Genomic DNA, 13741 nt, shown 5'->3' on the forward strand with positions numbered 1-13741 from the left:
AATTTATATTTTCACTAACAACAGATGAGATGGTTTTCTTTTTTTTTTTTTGAGATGGTTTTCTTTTACCATCGTAAAAGATACTGTTGGGCATCGTAAAGATACTGTTGGAGGAGATGAATAAAGAGACTCAGTTTTTTTCTTTTTGTTTTTTGGTCTAATTGATAAGGGGAAAATGTTAGTCACATTTTCATTCTTGAGACCATTATCTCACCCCAGATATGGCTCAGTGACCCCACACAGGCATTTGTTGAGCATCTGCTGTTTTCCCAGGCCTGGACTGAACATCACTTCCTCTAGTGTCAGTTTTGAACACCTGGGACAGCAATTGTGTGCATGAAAGGACTTGCTGGTACGCGAGTAGAATATGAGATACTGAGCCGCACAGTGGTTCCCAGAGTGTGGCCCCCGGATCAGCAGCATCCCCTGTGATAAATGGGCTTTACCTGGTCCCACCCCTGGCCTACCAAATCAGAAACTCCGGGGGTGCGCCCAGCAATTGATGTTTTAAGAAGATTTTAACCATCAAACCTCCACTAGATGCTGAAATTCGAGAACTGCTGAGCTATAAAATTGCAGTTCAAATGCAAAAGAGGTCAGACTTGGTTGGGTAAAGGTAAGGAGGCTAACTTGTCCTGGTTTGCCTGGGACTGTCCCAATTTTAGCACTGAAAGCTCCACATCCCAGGAGCCCTTCAGGCCTGGGCAGACAGGGATGGTTGGTTACGCTGGTAAAGAAGAAGAGGTTCTCTTTGTTGCAGCCTGGAGGTAATTCTGGCAGGAAAAGAATAGAAGAGCCAGAAGAGAAGATTTCAAGATGGAGGGCAGATTTTAGAAGCTGCTTTCAGCTTGTCAGTTCTAGGCTGATAGATATGGTGGCAGGAGGTTACCTGCAGGAAGCCGGCAGATGGCTAGGGCATCTTGCTGGATCCCTTGACATGAGTCACAGCTGTTAGAACTTGATATTTTCTGGAAAGGGGAGGGTTGGCATTCACCAAATTACTGCAAGATGCCAAATTGAAAAAAAAGCCACTATTAATCTTAGCAGTGAGATGACAATGAAATCCCTTTACAGCAAAAAACATAACCAAAAGTGCTTTGTAATTGCAGCAATTTCCATGTCCCTACTGATGGCCCCCTAGATTCTAGAAGAATGGTATCCGGCTTATCTGATTATAAGAACTAATCCTGAATAAGATGTAACACTCGTTCTCTCTTAGAGTGAGGATTCATCCTGGATTTTCCAAAGCAGTTGCAATTAAAACTATTTTTGTCCTTTTGTACAATCATAATTTATAAGCCGTGTAAAATTTCAGTTTTGAAAGAATAGTCTGCAAAATTATAATAAAAATATCATACGTTACAAGCACAGTGTTGAGGAGCAGTGAAGAGAGGAGAATGAGACAGGAGGGCTGATGTATATACATCAGTTATTTTTCCTAAACCAAGATTTCTGAACTTGTTTGCATATTAGAATCATCTGGGGAACTTTTAAAACATACTGCTGCTCGGGGCTCCATCCCAGACATTGTGACTTGATAGGTCTGGGACAGGGGCTTGGACATGGGTATATTTTTAAAAACCTCCCCAAGGGATTCTAATGTACAGTTGGGGTTGAGAATCCTTATTCTGATCTTAGCCAGTGGGTCTCAACTAGGATGCACCAAAGTAACTGGGGGCCTGTTGAAAACTCTGGACCCTACTGATCTTACGAATTTTTTACCCATTAGCGTACACATGTGTACAGCTAACCCCTTTCCCAAAACACGCCTATGCATCTACTCCCATGTATCCAGTCTTTCTTTACTGACTTTAAAAGACATTTCAATTAAAAATACACTTTTAGAGAGCTTTGGTATCAGTTCACCTTCCTGTTTAGATTTTGCAAAATGAAATTTTTTTCTAGTTACGTCCTTTCCCCCTCACTGGATTGTAGGTTCTTTGAGGACATTTGTATGTTCAAAACTTACCTGTGTGGCTTGGAACATCATAGGTGCTCAGTAAATGTTAGTGGTCACGGGTTATTTATGGAAGTTGCCTCATCATAACCAAACCAAACTTCTCCCAGTAGTTTTTATGATGGTATTTAAATATATTAACATCTCCAAAATTAGGGTCATAAACTATATTCACGTAGTGAACTATAGAACTTGGAGCTATTAGGCAGGATAAGTAAAATAAACAAGTCAGCAGAATTAACTACAAGTGAATCTCACCAAGAAGTATAATAATGTTGCTAAGATGGTACATCAGCAGTAAGCCTTGGAATGTAGATTGATACATGGATTAGTTCAGTAATATAAGCATATACTTAAGGCTTTTGAAAATAACTGTCATGACATGTACTAGAATAAAGTCACATTAATACACCAATAAATCCATGCAAAAGACCAAGCATTCTGTTATTTGACAAGACTAATAATATAATACAATGTATTGATACAGTCAGCCCCTCAATAAAAGTATCACAAACACCCATAGTGATACACACTTAATGGAAAACCCAAGTACCTCTCTGGGGAAAGCACCTACAGCAAATATGGAAACAGATTTAATTAAACAGTTGAGTGTGCACATTGGCCTACACATTCTCAAGCCCATTGGATTCTCCTTTAGAACCTCACCCCTGTCAACTTCTTTTGGACTGAACTTACTTTGTCATTGGCCCCTGGCTGTGCCAATTCTGCCCCCGAGGCCGCTGGAGAGATCCTAACTGAACAAATTCAAATAATGCCACTTCCTTCAAAGGAGTCAAAAGAAAGACTGGATTTAAGAGTGAACTGCTCCCAAATTTAGATGGAGTTCGAGTTGCCTCGCACCATACAGTTGGCCCTCCATATCTACAGGTTTCATCCGAAGGTTCAACCAACCGAGGATTGAATTCCACCCTTGGATATGGAGGGTGTTAGTAAGTTTTCAAAAGTTTGATGGAGAGAAAGGGAAGAAGCAGGTGCTCTGGGTTTTGAAGACTGGTATTGAAAGTTGGAGGCCTCCCATCTTGTTAAATCTGACCAAACACGGAAACAACATGTTTCCAGTCTGACTACAGTTGTCTTAAGATAATCACCATTTGTAAGGTCAATATATAAAAAACAAAACCCAAAACTTACAAGTGACAAAACGTTGGAAGAAAATGCTTTCAAAATACTTGCCACACGATAACTTTCTTGAACCATACACTTATGGATATGGAACTTAAAATTAACGTGGCAGGGCTTCCCTGGTGGCGCAGTGGTTGAGAATCTGCCTGCCAATGCAGGGCACACGGGTTCGAGCCCTGGTCTGGGAAGATCCCACATGCCGCGGAGCAACTAGGCCCGTGAGCCACAATTACTGAGCCTGTGCGTCTGGAGCCTGTGCTCCGCAACAAGAGAGGCCGCGATAGTGAGAGGCCCGCGCACCGCGATGAAGAGCGGCCCCCGCTCGCCGCAACTGGAGAAAGCCCTCGCACAGAAACGAAGACCCAACACAGCCATAAATAAATAATTAAAAAAAAATTAATGTGGCAATTATGTGAAAGCATACAAAGAATGTAGGGAAAAGAGATTATCTGCATTCAGTATTGTTAGGACCAAAGGACTCTGATCTAAATCAGTATTTTGTGTGATTTTCTCTTTGTAGCATATGCCATAAAACCATAAAAGGGAAAATACCCTACTTTTATTCCTTGGTGGTATGGAGGGCTAAGAGGACATAGGGTGATGGAATTTGCATGGAGCTGGGCAGAGCTTTTCATCTTGTTAATATTTGCATTCTGATTAAGAGTTTATTGAAAAAAATGTGCAAACTTCAAAACTGCACTAGCTCGGCCATGATTGTAAGGGAATGACACCAACAGAGTACCTAATCTAGAAGGTAAAGGAAAACCGGAACTTGAATAATGGAACATAGCCCTATTCTGGTATTGAATATGGAAACTTCAAGAAGTAGCGCATTGGTAGTACTAATAGTGTCGTGTAATGTTTTAGACTCTGGCTAACACGCACTCATAGTTATAGGTAACGTTTAACCCCAGTCACCGTTTAGAGTTTCACAAAGTACAGATTCCATTCACTCAGCAAATATTTATTGAGTGCTTACCACGTGCCAGGCATTGTTCTGGAGATATTGCAGTGAGAGAACGGTAAAAATAAAAGTCCTTTTGTTATGGAGCTTGCATTCCAGTTGGGGAAAGACAGACGATACTTTATAAAGGATAAGTAAAATTTAGAGTATCATAGATGGTGGTATTATGATGAGATATAAAGCAAGAAAGGGGGGTAGAATAATACTTTCCTCCTTTAAAAAGCACTAGGGAAGGCCTTAATGAGAAGGAGGTGACACTTGAGTAAATATCTGAAGCTAGTTTTGTACATAGTAGTGGGAAGTTCTGGGCTGGTGGGAGAGGGGTGGGAAAAAAGGGAAATTATTAATTTTTTTCCCGTCTCTCCATACAGTTTGAACTCTATCCCTGAGGATATATGTTTGTTTTCTTAGGTCTGAGCTGTGGGACAATGGGCTAATTTTGCTTTTTTTTCTCTATATTTGCCTTTACTAAAAACCCTAATTAATGTGATTTTACACTAGTAAAATGGACGCTGAAACCCAGACACACTGAAGCATTTAACTTTTCCTGGAAAGATACACCTACAGTTAGGATATAACTTTATGACTTTAAAGGCCAACTAGTTGAACCTGGCCCACTGAATGTGATCAGTTGTTTCGTAGTTGTGTCCTAAACAAAAGCACTCTATGGTCACCATTTTGCGAAGATTCCAACTAGGTTAGTCAATATTCACTGATAGAGTTATGAGAAACGCCAGTAAAAACAAAAGGCTGACCCAAGTAGAAAGCCTAAAGCAGGCCTTGTGATTTTCCTACATGCAGATTTGAGAAAGAGAATTTTTTGCTACCAAATAGTGAGGTTGTTACAACATATAGATACTAATATTTTCTTTTGTCAGAATTTTAGTGTTTGGAATTATTTAACCACAGTCTGTATTTTTGCTTGAAATAGGAATTTGCTTGTGTTGACAAATGTATGAGCAAAAAACTACTATGTAAGCTTAGTTAACTATAAACTGTTTTGGGATAACCTTTAGGAGAAATTTCTGTAATACACACACCTGTTTATCTCTAAAAGAGTTCATTTTATTTTTAAAAATATTTATTTATTTATTTATTTATTTTTGGCTGTGTTGGGGTCTTAGTTGCGGCATGTGGGGTCTTTCTTTGTTGCGGTGCACGGGCTTCTCTCTACTTGTGGTGCACAGCCTCCAGAGCGCACAGGCTCAGTAGTTGTGGCGCGCGGGCTTAGTTGCCCCACGGCATGTGGGATCTTAGTTTCCCGACCAGGGATCAGACCCGCGTCCCCTGCATTGGAAGGTGGATTCTTAACCACTGGACCACCAGGGAAGTCCCTAAAAGAGTTCATTTTAATTATACAAGTTGATTACCTTTGATTAATTAATATTTAAAACATTACATTTATGTCCAAAGCCCCTTTAACCACCCACCACCCCAAATCCCATTTATCTCCAAGAGGTAAGTAACCACTATGACCACTTTGATGTGTATTTTACAGACCTTTTCTGTGAATTTTCATACATATACTCAAACTGATAGGATAGTTATTTTAAATATATAAATGGCATTTATATATCTATATCTATGCCTTGCTTTATTCCAACAGCATTTCTTAGAGAGTTTCCCATGCTAGAATATGGAGACCTGCCTCTTTCTTTTCATTTGCTGCACAGCAGTCCATAATATGGTTATACCATCATTAACTCATTCCCCTCCTGTTGAACATCTAGGTTGTTGCACACTTTTCTCAGTTACAGCAATGCAGCAATAAAGATATTTAGCCATGACACCACAGTGCATGCGAGCCAGTGATTGGGCAGTGGTTCTTGAAGTGTGGTTCCCAAACCATCAGCATCACATCACAGGGGAACTTGTTAGTGATGCAAATTCCTAGCCACCTCTCTGGACCTACTGACTCAGAAACTCTGAGGGTGAGGCCCAGCAATCTGTATTTCAGTAAGTCAGTCCTCCAGGTGATTCTGATGCATGACAAAATTTGAGAACCGCTGGTGGGAATATATATGTGTACATATACACATAGATGTGTACATACGTAGTCAGTTCTGCTATAATGCGACATGTGGTCCTAAATATCACTGCACTATGCAAAACTGTGCAATAAAAGCCACGAGGCTTATGGGACAAATGGCGTTGGGGCACAACAATCAAAAACTATCAGTGACGTGTGAAAACAAAAGCTAGGAGCCTAATAAAAACGACAGCACAGTTTTACACATGTTAAATGGGTAAATACATAAATGCTACAGTAAATATGGTGCTTTCCCTTAAAAAAAAAGACCTGAAGTTTGCTTGGGGAAGTTGGCATTGGAGGGCTTACAGCTTGTGAGTTACTGTGTAGTGGTGGAAGGAGGTTTATCTGAAAAGTTTTAACACCAGATGTGGATGGGTAGGGCTTCTAACACATGGGGGACAGAGGTAGCTGGTCCATGTTGGGATGTGTGCATTTTGTGTACTCTTAAGCAGCTCAGTTCATTTGGGTGCAATTTTCTGCTTTCATCTAGCATTTCTCATGGACAAAATTGCGCATAAGAAAATGTGAAATTGGAGTTATGTTCCAGTCTTTTCCCTGATATTTCAATCATGTTGGAACAAATTTACCTTTTCAATACAAGCGTTATAGCAGACCTGACTCTATATACCTATGCATACATTTACACATGTAGTACACATAAAAGGACTCATACATGACAGAATGCTGTATTTACACTTAATTTTTTTTTGCTTAATAACATCCCTTAGAGCCTTTTCCTTATCAGCATGCAGTTACTCGTTTTTTAAAATGGCATTTAAAGCATTAAGAGATGACTAAATTGCTTTCCAAAATGCTTGCAAGAATTTATATTCCCACCAACATGCTTCCTACACCCTGGCCAGTATGACGTATTATTAAATTTATGAAATTTTGCCAGTCCGATAGTTAAATTTCTCTTTCCTCCCTCTCCTTCCCTCTCTCCTATCTCTCATGTTCATATGTATGCGTACATATATACACACACACACTTACATTGTGAGGAATGTCTCCCATAATATACTGATAGAAAAAGGAGCTTGAAAAGTGTGAAATAGGTGGTGAGGCAGTGCTGAAACGGGAAGAAGAGGAGATAAAATGGATATGCAAGAAAAGATAAGAAAAGCCTATTAAAAAGGGAGAGGAAAAGAAAGAGAATTCAGTTTCCATTTATTTAATTATTTTTCGCTTCTACCTTTGCTAAATAGAACTCATTCGCTTTATGAGATAAGATATTGAGTTGGCCCTGTTGGGATTTGATCTATCACTCTCGCCAGTTGACATCTCCAAAAATGCAGCTTAAACAGTTAATCCATTCACTTCAGCAAAATGGTCCTAAGGGCATCAGATTCTTCTGTTGATCAGTGTTGGGTTCCATGGCCCTGACAAGCTGCGAAGATACAGCTGATCAGGGGAGTGTGATGGCTGCGGTCTGCGAGTCTGGGGCCTCTAACAGCAACAGCGGCAGAAAGGAGGCTCATGCAGGTGTCAGATGTTTTCCTGTAAAGGGGTTGGCAATGGGCATAAATGCTTCCAGCTGGGCACATTACCAAGCAGGAAAGCCATAATGATTTAATAATTAAGTCACATTGGTCTATGATCATTGTTCTTATTAGGAAATATCATTGCTTTTTGATGATATATTATGTGAGACAGAATTTTCATATAAACACTGTGATTTGCATATATATGTAATATATATTTGCATATATATATTCAAGTCAGAATGACTTACTGAAAGTAATCACCAAAAAGATGATGGAATATGGATGTAAAGATGCCAAAGATATTTAAGAAAATGTGGAAATTATGAAGATTAATATGACATTGCTCCTCCAGAGTCAGATGCATTTTCCTTTATGTGAAAGCAGCAGGAAGAGAGAGGACTACTAGCTGGATCCAGCTCTGTTTTACAATTAGGTTTTTGCACCCTGAAATCTCAAACTATGATATTATTTAAAAAATATAAATAGTATATGTATATGAATTACATAGAATTAATATTTCACTTCTAAATTAAGAATGTGCTTTCCTACTGTCACTTCTCGTAGTGTCCTGTCTTGGAGGAGAGGTAGACAGATTGTTGAGAGGGAGAGAGGGAAGAGAAAACATTTGAACTCATAAAAGAGCTTTTAGTCTCCAGGGGCTTTGAGCAGTGGCTCTGGAGCAGGCAAGGATGTTGCAGAAGGTATCTCTCTCTCTCTCTCATTTTTTTTGTTACTATTCTTTGCATTCCCAGTTGTGATGGCTTGTAAGTGCAGCTCCTAGGATCAACCCCAGGGTACAAAATTTAGTGGCGAGTTGGAAAGGCAAAGCAAAGCAAGGCATTTCTCCCACTCATCTGCACCCAGGGCCAGCTACATAGTTTGTGGGGCTTAGTACAAAATGAAAATATGGGGACCTCTTTTTCAGAAAGCAGGAAAAAGTGCTGTAAAGGGGCTAAAATATATAGCCTTGTCCTGCCTTCTACGGCCTCTCTTTCTCTAGACTTGTCACAGTAGTTTTTGTTTGCTATTTAATACCATTGTAAGTTGTAAGAAAAATTAAAAATTTAAATCATCAGCGTAATTTTACCATTCATCTTTATATTGTGCAATGCCAAAACAAATACAGATATAAGAACTTTTTTTAAAACAATATTTATTTATTTATTTATTTGGTTGCTCTGGGTCTTAGTTGCGTCAGATGGGCTCCTTAGTTGTGGCTCGAGGGCTTCTTAGTTGTGGCTCGCCAGCTCCTTAGTTGCAGCACGTGGGTGCCTTAGTTGTGGCAGGCGGGCTCCTTAGTTGTGGCTCGCAGGCTTCTTAGTTGCAGCTCGAGGGCTCCTTAACTGTGGCTCACCAGCTCGTTAGTTGCAGCATGTGGGCTCCTTAGTTGTGGCACGCAGCCTCCTTAGTTGAGGCATGCGAACTCTTAGTTGCAGCATGCCTGTGGGATCTAGTTCCCTGACCAGGGATCGAACCCAGGCCCCCTGCATTGGGAGCATGGAGTCTTATCCACTGTGCCACCAGGGGAGTTCCCAGATATAAGAACTTTTAACTGAGATGTGGAATTGACGAAATTGTAGTTTGTATTTTCTAGCTTGTACATGGGTATGTATTTTCTTCTTGCCAGAACAGTGGAAACACTGCATAAAACTAACTCAGTTGGTTTTACTTCATTTCTTATATACATGTACATTCTACCAACACTCTCTGCCTTTGGCTTACTGATGAGTAAGAAAGGACTGAAAGGAAAAGAAACTATGGGTCGTCCTGTCTTTCCCTTTCCTTCTACATCATCATTTCGGTATATGTGGTTGACCGATACAGGAGTAAGAAAGAGTATGACAGAGTTCCTTGGCCATTCATGTTTCTTAGAATGCCACTGCTGCCCTTTGGTGATCAAAGCAAATTCTGCTTCCAACAGAAAGAGCCCCAAGAGGGCTGTCAGAGCTCCCACATACTCAGCCCTAGATGTAACATGCTTACCTTGTACTCGTTTTGAGTCTCGCTGAATTCGCACATATTGTGGGTCTACTGGAGTTCTGCGCTCCCAGGGAGCATCTTGGATGCTGCGTGCAAATGGAGCATAAAAGGAACCGTGGACAGGAATATTTTGCATGGCTGCTTTGCTCACATGCATGCTTTCTTGTCCCCTTGGTCTCCACTTCCAAAATCACATTCAAACATAAATTTATTAAGCATTTCATACAGTGACAGCAGAGCATTAATTCCATTGCAGGGTCCTTCTGCACGGCGGCCCTGTGTGACTGCACTGGTTGTGTGCCCATGAAGCTGGCCCTTTCTGTATCAGGGGAAGCCACAAGAAAGCTGGAAGCCTCTTGCATGTGCTGTTTATGAAGGAACCCAGTTCACAGCAGCTTGGACACTGCCAATAGTGTATCCATGCAAAATAAGTTTCCTTGAAACTGATGGAATGCACTGATTGCAAACTCAGTTGAATTAATATCATCTTAGAGATAGTTGGATCTCTTAGAGGGGTCCCAGCTCCATGAGGAGTACCTTTAAGATGGGCCTTTGGAACTTCAGTGCCAAAGCTAGAACCAGATACTCATCATTAAATCAATCCCTACATCCCTTACAATTTTGTTTGTTTGTCTTTCTCCCAGGATTTCCAGCAGGAGAGCTCCAGAAGCCTTTCTTTTGGGGAACAGAATATCCTCGGTAAGTAAACTAATAAAGAAACCAGTTACTGACAAGTAACGAAGAACGTGATGTTTTGGCAGAGCATAGAATATAAAGTCAAAGAAACAAAGCCAGTGGTTGTTCAGCAAAAGGAAGGCATGGAACCTGGCATGGGTCGGCCCTACTCTCGCCATGTTAGGTATTTGTTTACTGATTCTTGTTTCCAGAGTGTATGACTGGGTAGGAAAGCCAACCTATACACAGGTAGCTTTCATTTTTTATGCATTTGTTCACTTATGCATTGACTCATACTAGAAAAATGTGGACCTTGAAGGATTGTTAGGATTCGAATTGATGGTGATGGGTCCAGTACAATTCCAGATGGAAGAAACAATGTGAGAAAAGGAAAGAAAATTGCTTTTCAAATAGCAAAGAGTCTGGTTTGGCTGGTCCAAGTGTGATTCCTCCATCTCCAAACGAGCAAAGTCGCATTTCTTTGACCATTCATCCATAGTCACATCTCCTCCTTTTTTTTTTTTTTTTTTTGAATTTTATTTTATTTATTTTTTTATACAGCAGGTTCTTATTAGTTATCCATTTTATACATATTAGTGTATATATGTCAATCCCAATCTCCCAGTTCATCACACCACCACCACCCCCTGGCCACTTTCCCCCCTTGGTGTCCATACGTTTGTTCTCTACATCTGTGTCTCTATTTCTGCCCTGCAGACCGGTTCATCTGTACCATTTTTCTAGGTTCCACATATATGCGTTAATATATGATATTTGTTTTTCTCTTTCTGACTTCACTCTGTATAACAGTCTCTAGATCCATCCATGTCTCTACAAATGACCCAGTTTCGTTCCTTTTTATGGCTGAGTAATATTCCATTGTATATATGTACCACAACTTCTTTATCCATTCGTCTGTCGATGGGCATTTAGGTTGCTTCCATGACCTGGCTATTGTAAATAGTGCTGCAATGAACATTGGGGTGCATGTGTCTTTTTGAATTACGGTTTTCTCTGGGTATATGCCCAGTAGTGGGATTGCTGGGTCATATGGTAATTCTATTTTTAGTTTTGTAAGGAACCTCCATACTGTTCTCCATAGTGGCTGTATCAATTTACATTCCCACCAGCAGTGCAAGAGGGTTCCCTTTCCTCCACACCCTCTCCAGCATTTGTTGTTTGTAGATTTTCTGATGATGCCCATTCTAACAGGAGTGAGGTGATACCTCATTGTAGTTTTGATTTGCATTTCTCTAATAATTAGTGATGTTGAGCAGCTTTTCATGTGCTTCTTGGCCATCTGTATGTCTTCTTTGGAGAAATGTCTATTTAGGTCTTCTACCCATTTTTGGATTGGGTTGTTTGTTTTTTTAATATTGAGCTGCATGAGCTGTTTATATATTTTGGAGATTAATCCTTTGTCCGTTGATTCATTTACAAATATTTTCTCCCATTCTGAGGGTTGTCTTTTCGTCTTGTTTATGGTTTCCTTTGCTTTGCAAAAGCTTTTAAATTTCATTAGGTCCCATTTGTTTATTTTTGTTTTTATTTCCATTACTCTAGGAGGTGGATCAAAAAAGATTTTGCTGTGATTTATGTCAAAGAGTGTTATTCCTATGTTTTCCTCTAAGAGTTTTATAGTGTCCGGTCTTACATTTAGGTCTCTAATCCATTTTGAGTTTATTTTTGTGTATGGTGTTAGGGAGTGTTCTAATTTCATTCTTCTACATGTAGCTGTCCAGTTTTCCCAGGACCACTTATTGAAGAGACTGTCTTTTCTCCATTGTATATCCTTGCCTCCTTCGTCATAGATTAGTTGACCATAGGTGCGTGGGTTTATCTCTGGGCTTTCTATCCTGTTGCATTGATCTATATTTCTGTTTCTGTGCCAGTCCCATCCTGTCTTGATTACTGTAGCTTTGTAGTACAGTCTGAAGTCGGGCAGTCTGCTTCCTCCAGCTCTGTTTTTTTCCCTCAAACTGCTTCGGCTCTTCCGGGTTTTTTGTGTCTCCGTACAAATTTTAAGATTTTTTTGTTCTAGTTCTGGAAAAAATGCCATTGGTAATTTGAGAGGGATTGCATTGAATGTGTAGATTGCTTTGGGTAGTATAGTCATTTTCACAACATTGATTCTTCCAATCCAAGAACATGGTATATCTCTCCATCTGTTGGTATCATCTTTAATTTCTTTCATCAGTGTCTTATAGTTTTCTGCATACAGGTCTTTTGTCTCCCCAGCTAGGTTTATTCCTAGATATTTTATTCTTTTTGTTGCAGTGGTGAATGGGAGTGTTTCCTTAATTTCTCTTTCAGGTTTTTCATCATTAGCGTATAGGAATGCAAGAGATTTCTGTGCATTAATTTTGTATCCTGCAGCTTTACCAAATTCATTGATTAGCTCTAGTAGTTTTCTGGTGGCATCTTTAGGATTCTCTATGTATAGTATCATGTCATCTGCAAACAGTGACAGTTTTACTTCTTCTTTTCCAATTTGTATTCCTTTTATTTCTTTTTCTTCTCTGACTGCTGTGGCTAAAACTTCCAACACTATGTTGAATAATAGTGGCGAGAGTGGACATCCTTGTCTTGTTCCTGATCTTAGAGGAAATGCTTTCAGTTTTTCACCATTGAGAATGATGTTTGCTGTGGGTTTGTCATATATGGCCTGTATTATGTTGAGGTGGGTTCCCTCTATGCCCACTTTCTGGAGAGTTTTTATCATAAATGGGTGTTGAATTTTGTCAAAAGCTTTTTCTGCATCTGTTGAGATGATCATATGGTTTTTATTCTTCAATTTGTTAATATGGTGTATCACATTGATTTGCGTATATTGAAGAATCCTTGCATCCCTGGGATAAATCCCACTTGATCATGGTGTATGGTCCTTTTAATGTGTTGTTGGATTCTGTTTGCTAGTAGTTTGTTGAGGATTTTTGCATCTATATTCATCAGTGATATTGGTCTGTAATTTTCTTTTTTTTGTAGTATCTTTGTCTGGTTTTGGTATCAGGGTGATGGTGGCCTCATAGAATGAGTTTGGGAGTGTTCCTCCCTCTGCTATATTTTGGAAGAGTTTGAGAAGGATGGGTGTTAGCTCTTCTCTAAATGTTTGATAGAGTTCACCTGTGAAGCCATGTGGTCCTGGACTTTTGTTTGTTGGAAGATTTTTAATCACAGTTTCAATTTCATTACCTGAGTCACATCTCCTTCTGACTCTCCTCTTCTGCCTTCTCCGCCACTTTTTTTTTTTTTTTTTTACAGCCAGTTATTACTGTGGGCAACTGGGGCTCGTTTTGCTGGGGAACTGTAGAATATGCTTCAGCATGATTCCATCTCAGGAGCAAAAGAGCTGGGGTATTTGTCATCCAACTCACTTTCCATCATTGATTGAGGACTGCCACCAGGTGTATTAACTCCCCGGCGTTGCCCAGCATAGGCCTAGAGGGCTCTGGTGGCCAGAGAAAGCCCTGGGGCGACTAGTTTCAGGTGCTGGCAGTTGGAAGCTG

The 13741-nt window shown here is 40.0% G+C and overlaps 1 protein-coding gene across 4 annotated transcripts in view; it reads left to right on the top strand.

Moving 5' to 3' along the window:
• Positions 1-13741, top strand: part of PHEX (phosphate regulating endopeptidase X-linked) — a 196099-nt gene that overhangs the window by 159118 nt on the left and 23240 nt on the right. For all 4 annotated transcript variants that reach the window (XM_082375621.1, XM_082375623.1, XM_082375622.1 and 1 more), the window contains one exon: positions 10205-10259. In XM_082375621.1, coding sequence (XP_082231747.1) covers positions 10205-10259 — 55 coding nt within the window. The remainder of the gene's footprint in view (positions 1-10204; positions 10260-13741) is intronic.

This window comes from Balaenoptera borealis, assembly GCF_965194805.1.
Source record: "Balaenoptera borealis genome assembly, chromosome: X".
Lineage (NCBI taxonomy): Eukaryota > Metazoa > Chordata > Mammalia > Artiodactyla > Balaenopteridae > Balaenoptera > Balaenoptera borealis.